The sequence below is a fragment of the Sus scrofa genome, chromosome 1 (genome assembly GCF_054392235.1).
Source record: "Sus scrofa isolate SSC_HxYL_T2T_F1_AM1 chromosome 1, Sscrofa_HxYL_maternal_Yorkshire_Landrace_v2.0, whole genome shotgun sequence".
NCBI lineage: Eukaryota > Metazoa > Chordata > Mammalia > Artiodactyla > Suidae > Sus > Sus scrofa.
This window is the reverse complement of record NC_139383.1, coordinates 205551778-205571451: the sequence shown is the minus strand read 5'-3', so window position 1 is coordinate 205571451 and position 19674 is coordinate 205551778. Positions and strand designations below refer to the sequence as shown.

Genomic DNA, 19674 nt, shown 5'->3' with positions numbered 1-19674 from the left:
TGATACACTTGAATAAAAGTGAATTCAAAGAAATTATGTTTTTATGGACGCAATCCATGAGAACATCTCACAAACATTTGAGAGACGGTATGCTTCCTAGTTCTGTGAATAGCAGTGTTAGAACCGGGGAGGGTGAGCCATTCATCACATTCTTACAGGCTCTGTCTCATTTCAGCCCCTTGCTAGCCTTTTTCAGCAGATAGCTCTTGTCTCCTCTTACAGGTGAGCAAACAGTGTCTTAGGGACATGAGCATGTTTGAGTCACACAACTGATAACAACACAGATAAAAACAACACTAAGCCAGCTCTGTGGACATCACCTGCAAGCACCTGACCATCATGTAAACTGTCTCCTCCACTATTTCCTTTTCCTCCTATGAAATGGGCACAGGTCATAGCTACCTTTTCCTCAAACATCCAGCTTCCATTCTCTCCCTAAGGTACATAAATATATAGCTCCATTCATGATCATATGGGATTCTCAGTTCACATTTTTCACAACAAGAAGGCCCCAAAGACTCAGCACCAGCTTTTTGCAGGAACTTGTTTTCTGGGTCCGTAGCTTCTGGCCTCTCTCTCAGCACCATCCTGTCAGTGTCCTAGACTGACTTCTCATTTGGGAAGTTGTTTCTTCCCTCTGAAAAGAAGTCTTTCCAAAGCCTCCATCTCATTTCATACTTATTTTGGGAACAATAGCTGTGTTCACCACTCCATTGCCGTTTGCCAGTTTCTCCTAGCAACTGCTCTTAGATACAGAGAGAATCATGTTTAGCTTACAAAATCCAATTTAGAAGAAAACCAAGCAAGAGTTTAACTTGTTTCATCACAATTCATGTAATTATAGAGATGCTTTAAGTTTCTCTGCTCCCTGACTTTCCTGTCAAGTAGTTTATAATAACAGCTAGTGTTCATGGAGTGTTTGCTATTCACCGGGCTTCCTACCAATCATTTTACATGCTTCATCTTAATTAATCCTCACAGCAACCCCTGAGGTGTGTATATTGTTGCCTCCACTTGCCTAGAGGAAACTGAGGCTCAGAGAGGCTAAGGTCACACCACCTGAAAGTGGCAGAGGCAGGATGGGAAACCATGCTTTAACCTCCACATTCTGCTTCCTTCCTGTCATCTGAAAAGAAGCCCTTAGGTTTGGGGTTTGTTTATAGACTGAAGCCCTGTATTTTAATGTGTATACTCTCCCCCGTAGCCTAACAGCTTTGCCAGTTCAGATTTTTTTATATCCTTTTATTCAATACTTTTTCAATTCCAAAAGATTTTTCATCTAACATCTCTTTTTGTCTCAAAGGGCATTTTATTTATAAAGGACAGTTTCATATCATACATATTTCCAATTCTTTACACTCCAAAGTCAACTACATTTACGTAACTGTTTTGTATCAATTTAGAATAAATATCCCTTGTTATCCCTTTATCTTCTCTCTTTTCATTATTGTATTTTTTAATCTTAAGCCTTCCTTCCCCATGATTTTCTCACTTGCATATGTCCATGCTGTGGCTGGACTTATTTGCAATAATTGATACCTAATTTATGCCATGTTCTGTGCTATACTTTAGCTCTAAGGTGATACGTCTTCATGCATGTTCTCTTTCCCAACTCCAAAGCATACACACTAAACATGATTTCCTAAGCTCAGACCCCCTAAGATAGTTCTTGATATCAACACGTGACCACGTTTCCTTTTTCAATCTTTGGCCTCTTTCTGATCTCTCCTGCCATCTTCTTCACCCTGTGCCATTTTTCTTGCTGTTCTCACTCCTTGTCTTAGCACCTGTTCCCCCCAGGTTTTTAACTTGACCAGTGGGGTTTAAAGCAGAAAAACGTAGCAAAAATCCTGTCATCGGCATTCATGGAGTCTTTAATACCCTCCTTCTGTCATTGTCACCTTCCTTGCTTTGTATGCCAGCCATTCCCTCTTTCTCCTGTGGTGACTGGAAATTGGTCACTTCACTGCTAGGGCTGGACAACAAAGAGAGAGACAATCCCTGCCCTTCAGAAACCCATGGGCCAGAAGACCAGAGAGACAGGCCAACAAAAGTATGCCAAGCTAAACACATACAGCGGACACATACACAAAGGATTGAGGCAGCAGAAAGGAGAGTGATGGACAGATTCAGGGACCAGGGGCTTGGAGACAATTTCTTGCAGCAGTTGACAACTGAGCCAGGTTTAAAGGACAAGGACATGTTTATCAGGTGGACAAAGTTAGGGGACTATGGAGACAAAATTCCAAATAGATGGATCAATACATGCAAGTGACAGGCCAAATTTCACCCACAAATATTTTGTTCAGCCCACACAAGTATTTTAATGTGGTTTATGGCCAGCATCAAACAATATGGAGTATTTATGTAAATATACAGATTTCTGGCTTCTAAAGAAATATCAGTACACCTGGCAGCACTCTCCCGCATTTCCTCATCAATTGCAACTTTGACTCAGTCTTTTGGACAAAGTCTCTCCCCTTCATATCTACATTCAAGCAATGCACTTACATTGTCCACCCTTGACTTGGCAATTTCTGCCAACTCTTGAAAAAAATCAGCAGCAAACACATCCAACCTAGAAATCCAGTTCCTCTTTCAGCAATTTGGACATAATGCTGGTTTGCTGAGATAGAATTTCTCTCATTTGGTTCTTTCCTTTGCTTGGTTCTCAAGCCACCCTCTCACTATGTGTGCCTTTCCTAATTCTTAAATAAGAAATAAAAACTTCTCTGCTTTTAGCCATTTTGTTAGATACCAGCTTCCTCTGTTTATTCCACTAACCTCTTCTCTCCATTTATAGGAACTGCCTTACTTTTCCTTCCCTTCTTCTCTCATTACCCTCACTCAGTCTCCATTTGTTCATTGGTTTTGTTCTTCCAGACACATTTCTTTACATTTGCTGCAGAGAGCTCAACAGAATGGTTAAGACTCTGGCTCAGGAGACAGATAAATTCAAATTTATGCTGTTTTCTTCAATGTGTGGCCTTAAGGAGGCCACCTAACCTCTTTGAACACCAGTTTTCTGAGGTGCAAGGGAGGATGGTGATAGACTTACGCCATGAAGTTCTTATGATGATTCAATGAGCCAAGGTACCTAGAAGTCCAGCTCAGCAAGCTAGTTGTTGCTGAAACTTCACCCTTTTAGACACATTTGAAACTAGAAAGACCTCTTTGCCTGTATTCCTTCCAGTTATACCTTAGGTTTTGGTTATTTTTTTTGGGGGGGGGTTGTTTGTTTTTTGGCTGCACCTGTGGCATGTAGACGCTCTGGCCCAGGGAGTGAACTCATACCATAGCAGCAATAATGCTGCTAGACCACCAGGGAGCTCCCCAGTTGTACCTTATTTTAATCTAGAGCATGCCCCACCCCCGCAAGGATGACCTAGAAGAAGTACTAGGTTTTCTTCCACTTGATTGGCCATTGCAAGTTTGTTTTCTGGCTTTTTAATTTCTTCTTGTCAGACTCTTTTCTGTTATATACACCTCCGATACATTTCCCAGCTTTTGAGGCAATTTTTTGACAATGTTTTATGTATTATAGAGTTGTAAGGAAAATGTTCTCTCAGTTTACATTCCTCAATCTCTATTTCGTTCTTAAAAACAAATCATTTTGCTAAAGCATGTCCCAGATTACTAACATGTGTATCTAAACAAAGATTTGCAAGTCCTGAGCACTTACACATTGGTTCTAAATATTTAACTGTGTGGATCACTTTGCTCCAAGAGGCAGATGAAGTTACTGCTCTAAGAGAGGTTGTATTTCCTTGAGGCAGTTTTCCGTTTCTCATCTTTGAGGGCACATTTTTTTTAAGCAATCTCTAGAACATGGCTGTGCCTCTTCCCTGAACCAGGATGATTTCTGCTCTCCGGCCCTCAGAGTACTTGATACGTGGTTAACAAAACTCACCTCATAACTGGGTTCTGTTTCACCCATATATTTCCCAAATCATACCCAAAATCAGTTTGCTACTTTCCTGGAACTATCAGTACAAAATAATATGATATTATCCCAGTTACACAATAACAATCTACTATTTTATGATCTTCAGAAATGTCTGAATTGGGAAAATTTGGGCACCTCCTGCACCATCAAAAGGCAAACTCTGACATGCTGTCAGCAGTACATGGAATAGGGGTGGGGGGCAAGGGCAGGACCAGACAGCCAGAAGGCCATATGTCACACCCCCTTCTCCCCCCTCACCCCTGCTCAGCCCAGCTCTCCAGCCATTTACAGAACCAACTGAGGCTTGTGACCATTGGAGGGAGGTATTCTGGATAGAACAGCCCCACAGCACTTTTTGGATATTTTTTCAGGATAATTGACAAGAGCTAGCACATTACAAGCACTCGTTCGATTGTTCATTAGATTAGTGTGCTTTCCATGTGTGTTCATTTCAAGTACTGAACAGACCCCAAAATGCAACAGATGACTTTGCAGGACATTATTGGAACATTTCTTTCTCCTGTACCTCTCTCTTAAATTCAACTGCTTTTAATTATATATAAAAAGCCACTTTCTAATCCAAAGGCCAAACCATGGTCAAAATGAAACCATAAAATAAAATTTCAATATCTAGCATCTTTTCTTTGGATATTTGCCTTTGGCTCATATAGTAACCATTATTGACAAGGAAGAAAGTACACAATGTCTGGACCCCACCAGGACACTTTTACCTCCACCTTGTTTTCTCACCTGTGCACTTTGAAGTGAGTAAGCAGCTCCATTTCATTCATTCTCAACTTGACCAGCTTCTTGCAGAGTTGAGTGCTGAGAGTTACAGTTTCCATCATGGAACTAGGAAAAAACACACATCAAGTGACCCAGATTGTACATCTAGATCATTCACTTTCTAGTTGGATGTCCTTAAACTACACATGTTACCTTCCTGGGCTCCTCCCCCTCTAATCTATGCTAAACCACCAGTCCCTCTAATCCACACATGGCAACCTGGTAGGTTGCTGCCAAAGACACCCCATGTCAGTGTCTTGCTTAGCCCACAAAGTGTTTTCAATGGGTAAATATTAACTAAAATCCAAATGACCAAGTCGTCTTGAAAAACACAAAGATGAGCAACAATGAACCAACATTCCTGCATGGCAATAATTGTCTAAAATCCAGTAGACTGCCCATCACAGAGGGGTGCCCACCTCAGAGGCCACCACAATCTCCCAGCTCCCTGTTTTCTGCACCAGCCCTGTTTTATTCAGTTACATAAGTTACTAGCCCTAATTGGCATGTGATTTTGCTACCCTGCTGTCGTCATGTATCTGCTGTTGATTTTGAGGAGCTCACCATCCAGCCATCCTCTTCTGAATATGCTTTAATTTCTAAGAGTTATTCTTATAATGGGAAGCATGCAATAGAAGCATTTCTCCACATGTCCTTAGTATTAAAAGGCCCACATCAAACTGTTAGCTCATATTGAGCTTGGGAGCAATTAAAACCCCAGGTGTCCCTCACATGAATTATCTCATGAAGTTGCCTGCCAAACATGGTGTGTTCTACCCTGCAATTTTTTTTTTTTTAATGTGAATATATAGCCCTGGCCTGAATTTTTCTCTCTCTCATAGGGATTTGTGATTATCAAATACACCATAATATGAAATCATCCAAAGCTTTGAAATAAAGCCCAAAAAGCACAAAATATTTTATCATTTTAATATACTTAGACTATATAATGACAAGGAGGGTGTCTGTGTCAGTAAACGCATTTTATGATTTTTATTTTTACATGTTTTGGGGCTTTTTAACTGCTTTAATTTATACCTTTTAAAGTATCTTAAAACCAAAACAGTAATACCAATCAGATATTACTTTGCTGAAAGACACCTTGTAAGAAATGCACTTTAATCAGGAATGACCTGGAGTTCCCACTGTGGCATAGCAGGTTAAGAACCGGCATTGTCTCTGTGGTGGCTAGGGTTTGATCCCTGGCCCAGTGCAGTGTGGGTTAAAGGATCACCGGCCCAGGAACTTCCATATGCTATGGGTACAGCCATTTAAAAAAAAAAAAAAAAAAAAAAAAAAGACCTGTAAAACCCTATCATCTACTCTCTTTTCTATGTGCTTTATTGACCAAGTTAACACCGTGCCTTACCATATTCAAAAGGGAATACATTTTTCACTTATACCAGATTTGTTTTTACTGAAGTGTAACACTTGTACCATATTTACATGTTCTGCATACAAATGAGAAGTTACTAAAAATATCACATGCCCTGTGGTTTACAAAATAGACTTAAACCATGTCACTAGTTCTGAATCCTCAATTTTTATTTTTTTTTTATATTCTTATATTTAGGAATAAATGGTTAGGGATCACTTAACAGAATTTGTTGCCTATCAAAAGCAATCCACAACCATTTGTGGTCAATGTCAGAAAGCAAAAAAAAAAAAAAAAAAAAAAAAAAACAGAAATCAGGATCACAGATACAAACTGAAATGCTAAAGAAAAAGACATAATATTAATGCACACAAACACACAAACACACACACAGCCTGTTGGTGGGACAAGCTACAGTAGCACTTGGCTGGGCAGAGGACAGACACCACTGTGCTTTTCTCTCCTTTCTCCCTCTCAGTCTTTCTCTCTTTTGTGTTTAAGATCGGAGCCCAGTGCTACTTGGAATGCTCGGCCCTGACACAGAAAGGTCTCAAGGCAGTTTTTGATGAAGCGATCCTCACCATTTTCCACCCCAAGAAAAAGAAGAAGCGCTGTTCTGAGTGTCACAGCTGCTGTTCCATTATCTGAGGCGGCTTGAGACCCACCTCCAGCCCATCTCAGGGTAAGAAAGGCAGCCAACCTCTGCACCAAAAGCAAAAGGAGGGCATGACCAGAGAGGAAGCTGCGGACACAGGGGACTGTCCTCCGCCCTGAGAGCCCTCCCAAGCACAGCACACGACCAGCCACCTGCCACGTCCTCCCCACCAGCCAAAAGAATCCACGGTGCACACCTACAAGAATGCCAAACCCAAACTCAGCTGCTGAATAGGTTGGAAAGAAAGGCCACCTTGCATTTTGCATCTCCCCCTCCCGGAACATGAAGCTGATAGGAAATCATCACAGGAAAAATGAAAGAAAAAAAAAGAAAAAAGAAAAATAACTTGGTTCCTCCTCTACTGGTGGCCTTACTAGATGTCTCTTTACAAAACATGGGAATACAATGATAACCTTTTTTTTTTTTTCTGAATCTGCTGTTCTACTATGTGTCTTACATTTGTTTGTATTATTTTAAGAATGTCACTAATTTACTCAGGCCTTGCAAACCCATACCAAATTAGCCTAAGACAAAGGGTTTTATATTCATTCCTATTTTCAGCATGTTTTCTACCAAAGCTAATAGGACCAACATGAACTTCTGAATGCCTGACTATAAGATAGAAGAAAACATTAAACACTTTTGGAAATATACAGAGCCATGATTTTTGAACCTGATTGAAATTAAACACCATCTGAATTGTAGGTCCATATTTTTGCCAAAGATTTACCCCAGAAATGCATACATTGATAGTAGCTTTATTTTTTTTCCACATTGTATTGTCATGGAAAAATTACAAATGAACTGTATATAAGAAAGTAGTATTTCTGCTTTTCAACCAAATTGACTAGAGGGAGAAGATGGCAGACCTACCTTTTAAAATATTCTTTATTCAGCAAAGTGAACTTTGCTGCTCCCTCCTTTCCCCATTACAAGCCTCTTTCCTCTCTTGATTTCACACACCCTGTGCCTAGTGATAAGCTGATTCCAAAGAAGGATCTGGACAGGGAGCACGAACAAGTTAAGTGTTTAAAAGTCCCCAGGAATTCCCACTGTGCCTCAGTGGGTTAAGAACCTGACTAGTATCCATGAGAATGTGGGTTCAAACCCTGGCCTCGCTCAGTGGTAAAGGATCTGGCGTTGCCGAAAGCTGTGGTATAGGTCTCAGACACGGCTCAGATCCCAAGTTGCTGTGGCTGTGGTGTAGGCCAGCAGGTAGAGCTCTGATTCCACCTCTAGCCTGGGAACCTCCATATGCCTCGGGTGCACCTGTAAAAATAAGGGGGAAAAAAGTCTCCAAAAGTTAAGCTAAGTGCCTCAATTTTCCCTCTCACTTCAACTGAAAGTGTTTTTCAGTTTGTCCTATGGAAGCTCCCATTCTCTTTAAATGATATTCTCCAAGTACAACTGGTACTAAAATATTTCCTCTTCCTACTTCCTGAACTCATCATTTCAAATGTGTATTTGGGGGCTAGAACTGAGGGGAACCAGCTCTGATCTCTCTCACCCAGCTTCCAAAACAATGTGCTCCAGGGAATAGGGACTTCGGCCTTGGGAAGGTGACCCTTCCGAATGTCCAGGGATTCTTGTATCTCAGAGTTATTTCCTGGCTTTTAATTAGAGAGTCTGAAGACTTCTAATTAGTTTTATCTGCTTCCAATTTCCCTGTAAATAGCCAGGTAGGCACTTGGTTTTTTTATTTCAACGGCATAAGCAAAATGTCTCTTTGCAACATGGAATTACACCAATTTTAGTTTAAGAATTTCCAGATTTACACTCTTGTTAGAAAAAATATGCTAGTTTCTTCTGCTGCTGGAAGAATTGCACGAAAAAAAAAAGTATGTGGTGTGGGTCTTTTCTATTAAGACCTTTCATGATACTCCCTCAGTTTGGGGGTGGGGGGAGGTAGTTTGTTTGCTTTTAATTTCTGAAATATGTTTTCCCTTCTACATTTCAAATTTTATTTTCTTTCTACCCCATCTAGTTGCTAAACATTTTCTTAAACACACACACACACATCCCTAAAAACGGGAGTTTTGTAAGTCAAAGCTTGACATTAAGAGAAAACAAGGACTTTCTCTCTTTGTAAGTGGAAATAAACCATGTATAAACTAACTCTGCACAGGTTATGAATTCACCCTTTACAAACAATAATGAGCTTTTAGCCCAGTAATAAATGAAATGCCGTTAGCTGGTTTTGTTACATTACTGTGTGGTTACGTCTTGCTAAAGAGCCACTCCTCACTTCTCATTGGTGTGGGTGACAAATTGAGGGCAGTCTGTTTGCTCTGCCGAGGAGAATTCCCCAGAGTGTGCACTCCACGGGCCGATGGCTCCTCAGACCTTCGCCTCCCTAATGGGCCATAGGGATTAACTTGTTCACAGTGGGAAGATCACTCTCTTGCCCGGAACCAGAACCTGGAGAGAGATGCTTGGGGTTGGGGTAGAACACAGGCTCTTACCTGCCTTAGGCGCTAACTGTTGAATAAAATAATGAAGAGCAAAGCAACTTAAATGAGTTAATGTTATTCCACCAAAGCAATCATGGATTCCCTATTTCGTGGCAAGTGGTAGTACATTTCACTTAAAAAAAAAAATTTCTGTCAAAAGATTGAATAAAACTGTATTCTGAAACCAAAGGTAAAGAGACAGAAACCCCAGAAAGGATGCTTTAAAAGTTAACACTTCCAAAATGAAGGGGCAGCTGATCTCCATTGGACGGGGGAGACTTTACTTCCCAGAGACAGAGGAAGAAATAGTCTGATCCCCTCATTGTATAGACAAGAGAACTCAAGCCCAATGAGTTATAAGAGATGTGTTGCAATTAATCTGGAACAGATCTCAGCTTTCCTTCTTCCCATCCAGTGTCCTTCAACTCCATACTACATTCATTACCAACATAGTAACTGAGATTTGGTAGGTGTATTATGCAAGCTGCCTCAGTTTATCCTACAGAGCCTAGTCACACTTCAAACACATGACATGGGCCACTGTAAATAAGATAATCCATCAAACTAGTCATAACCTAGAGACAAGAAGAATTTTAGTGCATAATATTATGCCCAGAATCCAGAGTTCCTGCCGTGGCTCAGTGGAAACAAATCTGACTAGCATCCATGAGGACTCAGGTTCAATCCATGGCCTCACTCAGTAGGTTAAGGATACAGCATTGCCGAGCTGTAGTGTAGGTAGCAGACCCAGTTCAGATCCTGCCTTGCTATGGCTGTGGTGTTGGCCAGCAGCTATAGCTCTGACTTGACCACTAGCCTGGGAACCTCCATATGCCGTGGGTGCAGCCCTAAAAAGAAAAAATAAATATGTGTATATATGTGTGTGTGTGTGTGTGTATGCCTGGAATCCACAATATGCAATGTAATATCATCTCAATCCAATGGCTTAAACAAGTAGCTAGTCTCACAGATACTCTTTTCAATCAGCTGGGTGGTTGATTGGTAGAATTAATAGACTCCTTTGGAAACACAAAAGCACCAAGACACAAGTCAGAGCTGTGTTAACAATACAACTCTGGGTTGCTTTCTGCCAAGAAAATTTATACTCAAAGAGAAATTACTGAAAGCAGTAACTAGAGCAATCCTCAATCAGGAAGCCCTAAACTGGGGAATCGAAAACTAAATCATACACATATGAAAGAAAGAGAGGGTGAACCCTGAGACTTCAATAATAAAATATTAGAACATGATATGCAAAGAAACATTTTGGATATTTCCAGTCTATAAGAGGAGTGGATGTAACCAGAAGAAGTGGATGTAACCATACACAATTTTGCAGAACGCCAACAAGGAAATAATATTCAAATGGTGGTAAAGCAATCACAACTATGCTCCCAACTTTAGGAAAAAGTTTTTAAAAGTTAAAACCCATATTTGAAGCCAACAAAATGTCACCATTCAGAGTGTTAGGTTCTATGAGCAATAACCTTGCAAAGTAGAGAGTATTTATGAAGTATTTGACTTGCAGCCAGCCTTTAAAGAGGCAGTACTGCATTTGTAAAGGCAAACTCATCCATAAGATCAAACTGATGGAAGATTAGAAACTGAAGTTGAGCTTGAAAGCAACATTTGACACCACACCAGAGATGATTAACCATTTATGTCTTCATTTTAAATCTATCCCTACGTTTAGATGCCAGAAAGGAAAACATGCATTCTCCTCAAGAGAGAGGACCACAGGTCACCAGATATTCTCCTAAGAGTCACTGAGTAGGCAGTCCAAGGACAAATAAGAAAACTCAAGAAAATATTTTCACTTCAAGGACCATTAGAAGCAGAAAGAAGGTCAGAGAAACTAAGTTTCTTGCAAAGGAATTTAGGTGGTTTTAAAAAGGAAACATTTAGTGAATGGAGAGAAAACTCAAACCAAACAAGGCAAAAACACATAGCTGACAGTTCTTCCAGGGAACTGCCAACTTCTGCCTCGTCTCTAAGGCATAAGGAAAGAAAGTGGCACCATACACATGAAAAGCATTTTATATTTCTAAAGAGCTAAGCAGGGTCAGCCTACAGAGTTAATCGTGTGATAACCCTAGATAATTCTACTTCATGATTCATTAAAAATGGATGAGATGCTGGACAGTGTTCTTTGGGTCCTTAATAGCAGTGCAAGTCATCACCCTTGCACCGTCCCTGCTAACACAGACCAGGCAGCCAAGGGAAACTTACCGAGAAATACAAGTGAGTAAATTATTTTGGGTTTCCTTGAGAATGAACATAACTTAAAACCTGAAAAGGATAATGTTAGGATATCTGGAATGACAGTTTCTTATATGAAGGATATTTATTCATCTTGGTGGAGTATCTCTAATTTAAAATGCACAACAGCAATAACACAATACAAAAAGTATGAGATAAAGCAATAATTCATGGTGCTCCCATGATCAACAAAAACCAGAAAGGAAATTAAAGCACCAAGGTCTACACAGAGGTACATCAAGCATCAAAAGCTCAGCTCTGCTCTTTGGACATCTCTTTGGGTTCAGACAGGAATAAGTCAAGGAGGGTTTGGTTCATCTGTGAATATGTAGGCTGCAAATCCAATAACAGCTCTTGGTTTTCAACTTCCACTACAGGAAATTAGAGGAAAAGCTGCATGATTAATCTTGATCACAATCTCTCTCTTCTCCTTAGGGAATATTATGTTAAAATCCAGAGTCAAGTTGTGTGTATGTGCATGTGTGTGGGGTTTTTTGTTGTGTGTTTTTGTTTTTTGGGGGTTTTTTTTTTTGGTCTTTTTAGGGCTGAACCCCTGGCATATGGAGGTTCCCAGGCTAGGTGTCTAATTGGAGCCGCTGCCGTCAGGTTAAACCACAGCCACAGCAATGCCAGATCCTTAACCCACTGAGCGAGGCCAGGGATCAAACCTGTGTCCTCATGGATGCTAGTTAGGTTTGTTAACCACTAAGCCATGACAAGAATCCTGTGTGTGTTTTTTAAAACATGTTCTACCCCATAATTTCATTCTGTTCTGAGTTCTGCGGTGCCTCAGAAACTTCATGATACTATAGCTGGAGTGATTTTTGTGGTGTTTTCAGCAATATCCCCCAGCACACGCAGTTATTTTTGATGAACCAGATCTGATTGGTGTTTTAGGGGATGTGACATCTGGGGTAATCTGCAGACAGGGTCCCTAAAGCCCAGAGCTGATTCTCGCCTCCCTGGGATCCTGAACAGGTCAGTCTTTATGTTAATTTTTTGGAGAAAAAATAGAAACTCTTTCATGGCAGGGTGGTATGTTTGTATACCTTTGTATACACACCTAAAAGCACCATCACCTGCCTTTTTTGTTTGTTGTTTGTTTTTGTCTTTTTATAGGGCCGCACCCGCAGCATGTGGAAGTTCCCAGACTAGGGGTTTAATCCAAGCTGTTGCTGCCACCTACACCACAGCTCATGGCAACACCAGATCCTTAAGCCACTGAATAAGTCCAGGGTTCGTACCTGCAACCTCATGGTTCCTAGTCGGATGTGTTTCCTCTGTGCCATGACAGGAACTCCACCTGCCATTTTTTAAGCAATGGGATTTTTTTTTCTCCTAGAGGATCTGTGTGTGAGAAGGTTAAAGAATTCTACATTCTTCTCATCTCTTGGCTTAAATTAAGTTTTTTTTTTTTTTTTTTGCTCTGAGTAAACAGTAATTGCTGTTTAAGTACATCTTGGCAGAATTTTACCCCAATGGAAACAGTCCATGTTCCTCCCCTCGTAATCCCCACAGGGGAAATGATAGACGAGGTAAGCATAGCTGACTTGCTCACGGGTTGGCTTTCTTACAGTTTCTTTCTTTCTTCTGATGTAATGGCTGTTCTGTGTACACTTTTCATAATTAATGGAATATTATTTCATGTACCCTAACTTTGCAGTTTATTTTGGGCCATGTTCTGACTTCTAAATCATTAAGCAGTCATTTTTCCCTGCTCTCATTTCTGGGTTATCTTAGGGGGTCTCCATCAACTACTCAAGAAAACTGCCTTCCCCAGGCCTCTGTTAGAATGGGAAATGTGCTCCTCAAATTGTGGTCTGTGGCACCACCTGCGAGCTAGTTAGGACCGTAGAATTTCAGGCCCAGGTCAGACCTACTGAATCTGAAGGTACGTTTTAAAAAGACATACATACATATATACACACACACACCAATGATTTATGTGTACATTAGAATTTGAGGACATTGGTCTATGAGACAACCAAGTTTATCATCTGTCTTTACACCCAAACAACCAGCTGCCAGATGATAAAACCATCAGCTTCATCTATCTTTCTGATACTAACTTTTGGGTACTCCTTAGGCTAATATTCAATTGTTCATATTTACTGGAAGAACAAAAATGCTTTCAGAAGCCCTTTCTTTTGCTTGTCATGTGCTTCCCAGCTGCAATAAAAGAAAAAGCATATTTTGGAATCAAAAGCAGAAAAGCAGCATCTGGTTTTAAAGATCTGATAAATCTCAAGTATTTCTTTTCTGAAAGTCTTTCTTGTGTTTATAAAGGAGATAAAAAAATGCCCTCAAACATTATTTTCCATGAATAAATAGGAAAGATTTATATGATGGAAAATTATGAACTTATAAAATGAAAATAAAACAAATTTCAGGGACATAAAACTTTTGGTGAAGCTTCATTCTTCAGTTCTTAAGACAATACCTAGTGCTCCAGAGGCCAGAATAAGGATTGACTGCAAACAACTTGTCCTCTAAAAAGGGCATCCCACAGATTCATATCTTTATTGCCCTAAGCACAGACCTGAGCTGATATTGCTTATTCAACGTTTTCACTAAAAGTCACAGGGGACTATGTTTTGCCCTCCCCACCCACATTTCTCCTTGCATACAACAGCCCTTAAAAAATTTAAAATTGTACACAAAACACATACACCTATTGTTTTATTAAAATTCCACTGTTGCCAAAGAAGTTCCGAAGGCAAATCGTACTTTCAAAGCAAGAAAGGGCATGGGGAGTTCCCATCGTGGCTCAGCAGAAACAAATCTGACAAGCATCCATGAGGATATAGTTTTGATCCCTGGCCTCCATCAGTGGGTTAAGGATCCGGCGTGGCCGTGAGTTGTGGTGTAGATCTCAGACACCGCTTGGATCTGGCATTGCTTTGGTTGTGGCATAGGCCAGTGGCTACAGCTCTGATTAGACCCCTGGCCTGGGAACCTTCATATGCCACAAATTTGGCCCTAAAAAGACGACAAAAAAAAAAACAGCACGGGATTACCACTTATTTTATGGCTACAAAATGGCCCACTAATTTTCTGGCTAGGATATCAGTGACTCCATCCCAGAATAAGAACCTGATGTCATTGTACCAGTACCATCATTAAGGGACCATTTCCTTTGAGAAGGACCATCCTCTGCCCCTGTACCTGGCTCCCCCTCACTCTGCTGACAGAGCTCTGAATCTGGTCCTGTCAGTCAGCTGTTCCTTCAGGCTCAGCTTCAGGAACACACCTGTATCCCAAGATACCTTAAAACTGGGGCAGCTTTTAAACTGGGAGCTGCTTGGCCACCCCAAATGGCTAAAATTCTTGGAAGAGTTTAGTCAAATCACAAACCATGGTCTTATCAAAGACAATTTTCATTACTGCAAATGTATCCCTGACTTCTCGCTCATAATAACTCATGTGAGCTGCTGAAACGTTCTTCTTGCACCAGGGATTGCATATCTTCCAACAGTCCTGCACCCTGAGACAGCTGCTTCCTTCCCCAGGCCTCAGTATAAAGTCTATTTTATCTCCCTCATAGGAAACATGATAGAAGATAATATGAGAAAAAGAAAATATACATATGTAGGACTGAGTCACTTCACTGTAGAGAAGAAATTGGTATAACATTGTAAGTCAACTATTTTTTAATAAAAAAAAGAAAAAGAAAAAAACTACAAGGGCAAGAAAACTGGCATCAACCATCCATCAACCATCCATCTCTTTTTAAGAATCCATTTATTTATAATTTTTAAATATTTGATTCCCAGTCCCTTTACTACAACAGTAAAACCCAATCCCAGTGCATGAAATCTGAAAGCCCTCTACTGAATAAAGCACATTGAAACATCAAGTGCTGAAAAAGAGAAGCCCCCTGGTCAGAGCCCACTTGCTTCTGCTCCTCTGCTCCTCTGTAGCTTATAGTGTAGAGACAGGCATGAGTGAACTTCCAGTACATTAGTTTCTTTCAGTTTGTCCTGAAAGGACTCAGATTTTGTTAAGGCTGAAACTTACTGGTGATTTCAATTGGTCCTCATTAACGAGTGTTTATTTTTTGTACAGTGTTAGCTTCCTGAGCTTGTTTAAACGTGAGCCAAAAGCTGAGCAAAATCTTCCTCTTAGAGACATTTCCAACATATTTTTAATGCTAGAGGTCTTAATTCCACCCAGTAAAATTAAGTTCCCCCCAAATATTTTAATTTTGATATGCAGATGCCAAGAAGATAATGGAAGATGGAGGTTCAAAACAGCCTAGAAACTTAAATCACCTTCCTTTGAAGGTGCACCTCTCCATGCTGCAGATGTCTTGATAATCTCTTCATAAGCAAGAATGAGGCCAAGAAAGTGTGGTCTGTTCACACACTTCCTGCAGAAAGAACTTGCAAACTCACAGGATTAAATTTCTATTTTAAATGCATAATTCTGCATGTGTATTTGGTAAATAATGATTATTAATAATTCATCACTATCCTTTATTTTGTATTTACAGAGTTTAAGTGAATAAATACTCCTCCAAGTGATTTTAAATGGTATAATATTATTTGTGACTCAGGATATTTACATTTATTCCTAGTTGGTAATCTCTTCCAACATTAGCAAAAGAAAATTAGCATTCTCATCTTGGAAATACTGATATTCTTTGTTAAAGCCAAGTGTTTTTTTACCTTTGGGGGAAGGTTGCTTATGTGTTGGTTTGTTTCTTTGTTTAGAAAAGTTTGTATATGGGGTTTGAGTGGCTTTCCAGAAGTCATTTCCAATGACCCACAGTCAAAGTCAAAGCCTATACCTGATCCTTGTATCAGAAAGCATTTTTGTTTTGTTCTGTTTTGTTTTTTTAACTGAATTAGCGTGCTAAAGAAATTGTCAGCCAGAGAAACTTAAAGTCAAAAATAAAGCAAAAGAGCTTAGGAAATATTTACTTTTCTCCTGATAATGAGGAGCTGGAACAGAGAGTGGAATAATCCCTCTAAATTCCACAACATTGGGACATATCTCTGCCTTACACACTCTGCTCTACTACTAGTTACAGGGCTGTGCACCTACTCCTCTCTTTCTCATCCTTTCCCTGTTGCTTCTTCACCACCTCAGAGGTCTTTAGTGCCCCCTTCAAATATTCCAGGATCACCACAACCAGCACAGTGCCTTTTATATCTCCCTGTATACAGTTCCAAACAACCCTGTTCATTGAAACAAAGGGAGATCATGGTAAAAGAAACCCCAGAAGGTTAATCTTGCCAATAAGGACTAAAACTCCTCTAATCCAGAAACTATTTCTCTAGTAGAAATTTTCAACCAAAAATAACATTGGCCAGATTGGTAAAAGGATCATTTTAAAGTTATTTACTGGGAGGGTGGGAATAACCTATACACACTACCATATAAAAACAGATGATTAATGAGAACCTACAGTATAACACAGGAAAATCTACTCAATAGTCTGTAACAACCTGTATGGGAAAAAAGAATAGATATATTTATATTTATGACTGGTTCTCTTTGTTGTACACCTGAACTTAATACATCATTATAAATCAACTATACTACAATAAAGTTAAATTTAAAAAAGTTACTTCTCAAAAATTTTCTTTCATATTTTGAAGAAAACCAAAAAGCATAAAGTACATGTTTTTTTTAAGAAAATATTTCCTGAATGAAAAAGACAATGGGAAACAGGATTAATATGACAGAATAGAAGGACTGAAGCTCACCTTCTCTCATAAAAACAAAATTACAACCAAATGCTGAACAACCTTCAACCAAATGGACTGGCAACTTTCAAAAAAGATATCTTACTCCAGAAGACAAAGAGGAGGCCACTTCAAGACAGTAGGAGGGGAAATTGATGTGATAGAACAACCCCATACCCACAAGGTAGGAAGCCCACAGACTGGAAAGTAACTATATCACAGAGCCCCACATCAGGTCCCCATGCCTGGGAATCTGGCCTTGGGAGAAAGAGCCCACAGAGCATCTGGCATTGAAAGCCAGTGGGGCTTGTGCACAAGAGCTCCATGGGCCTAGGGGAAACAGAGATCCCATTCTTGAAAGGAACACACAGGATTTCATGTACACTGGGTCCCAAGACAAAGCAGAGACTCCACGGGAATTTGGGTCAGACTTGACTGCAGTTCTTGGAGGATCTCCTGGGAAAACAGGGGGTGAATGTGGCTTATTGTGGGGGAAGGGCATTGAAGGCAAAAGTCTCGGGAATATTCATCAGTGTGTGTTTCTCTACAAGTGGCCATTTGGGGAAAATCTGGCCCCACCCATCAGTGCTGAGAAGACCTAGGCCAAACAACAATCCAGGTGGGATCACAGCCCCACCCATCAGTAAAAAGGCTGCTTCAAGACCCCCCAGGCACACAGGGCCTCTAATATCACCCAGAGACAAAGCCCCACCCACCAGTTCCCCCCATCAGGAAGCCTACAGCAAGCCCCCATACCAACTTTAGCCACAAGAGGGGCAGACATCAGAAGGAAGAGAGGCTACAACTCTTACCTGAAAAAAGGACACCACACCAAAAACCTAAAAAGTGAAAAGACAGAACTATAACTCAGATAAGGGAGAAAGAAAAAAACCCAGAAAAACAGTTAGGTGATCTGAAGATTATCAGCCTCCAGGAAAAAGACTTTAGACTGTTGATGCTGAAGATGATGCAAGACAATGGAAATAAACTGGAGGCAAAGACTGATAATTTACAGGAAACATCCACACATAAATATGCTACCAAAATCAGAAATCATGAGAAAAGGAGGGTACAAATGCAGGACACTGGAGATGCACTTGCAGTTAAGAGACCAACAACTTTAAACAATCTCGTATACATATAGACTCCTGCATCAAAACTTCAGGGTAACTGCAAATCAAAAATCTACAATTGATATACACAAAATAAGAAAAAATCAACTCAAATACAATACTAAAAATAGTCACCAAACCACATGAGGAGAGAATAAGAGAAGAAGGGGAGAAAAAGACGGAACAAAAACAAATCCAAAACAGCTAATAAAATGGCAATAAGAACATATATACCAATATACCTTAAATGTAAATGGACTAAATGCCCAGCCAAAAGACATAGACTTGCTGAATGGATACAAAAACAAGACCCATATATATGCTGTCTTCAAGAGACCTGCTTAACTTCTAGGGACACATACAAATTGAAAGTGAGAGGATGGAAGGAAATATTCCATGCAAACAGGAATCAAAAGAAAGCTGGAGTAGCAATACTCATATCAGACAAAAAAGATCTTAAAGAATATTGTAAGAGACAAAGAAGGACATTAAATAATGATCAAAGGATCAATCCAAGAAGAATATATAACAATTTTAAATATATACACACCCAAAATAGGATCACCTCAATATATAAGGCAACTGCTAACAACTTTAAAAGGAGATATTGACAATAACACAATAATAGTGGAGGACTTTAACACCCCACTTACAGCAATGGACAGATTATCCAGACAGAAAATCAATAAGGAAACACAGGCCCTAAATTAAGCATTAGTTCAGATGGACATAATAGATATTTATAGGACATTACATCCAAAAGCAGCAGAATACACATTCTTCTCAAGTGCAAATGGAATATTCTCTAGGATTGATCACATTCTGGGCCACAAATCAAGTCTTGGTAACTTTAAGAAAACTGAAATAATATCAAGCATCTTTTCTGACCACCATGCTATACAACTGGAAATCAACAACAAGAAAAAAAACTGCAAAAAACACAAACATGTGGAGACTAAACAACATGCTACTAAACATCCAATGGATCATGGAAGAAATCAAAAAGAAAAATAAAAAATACCTAGAAGCAAATGACAACAAGCATACAATGCTCCAAAACCTATGGGCTGCAGCAAAAGCAGTTCAAAGAGGGAAGTTTATAGTACTATGAGCCTACATCAGAAAATAAGAAAAAGCTCAAAATAAAAAACGTAGCTCAAATAAACCAACATAATTTTACATATAAAGCATCTAGAGAGAGAATAACAGACAAGACCTAAAGTTAGTAGAAGGAAAGAAATCAAAAGATCAGAGCTGAAATCAATGAAATAGAAATGAAGAAAACCATAGAAAAGATCAACGAAACAAAAAGCTGGTTCTCTGAAAAGATTAAAAAAAAATGATAAACCCTTAGCCAGACTTATCAAGAAAAAAAGAGAGAGGACTCAAATCAATAAAATT

General features: G+C 39.7%; 1 protein-coding gene across 6 annotated transcripts in view; it reads left to right on the top strand.

The window, feature by feature from the left end:
- Positions 1-8952, top strand: part of RHOJ (ras homolog family member J) — an 84956-nt gene extending 76004 nt beyond the window's left edge. For 5 of the 6 annotated variants that reach the window (XM_084955417.1, XM_084955286.1, XM_084955360.1 and 2 more), the window contains one exon: positions 6609-8952. In XM_084955417.1, coding sequence (XP_084811543.1) covers positions 6609-6755 — 147 coding nt within the window. In that variant the 3' untranslated portion in view covers positions 6756-8952. 6 annotated transcript variants of the gene reach the window in all.
- The last annotated feature ends 10722 nt before the right edge of the window (positions 8953-19674 follow it).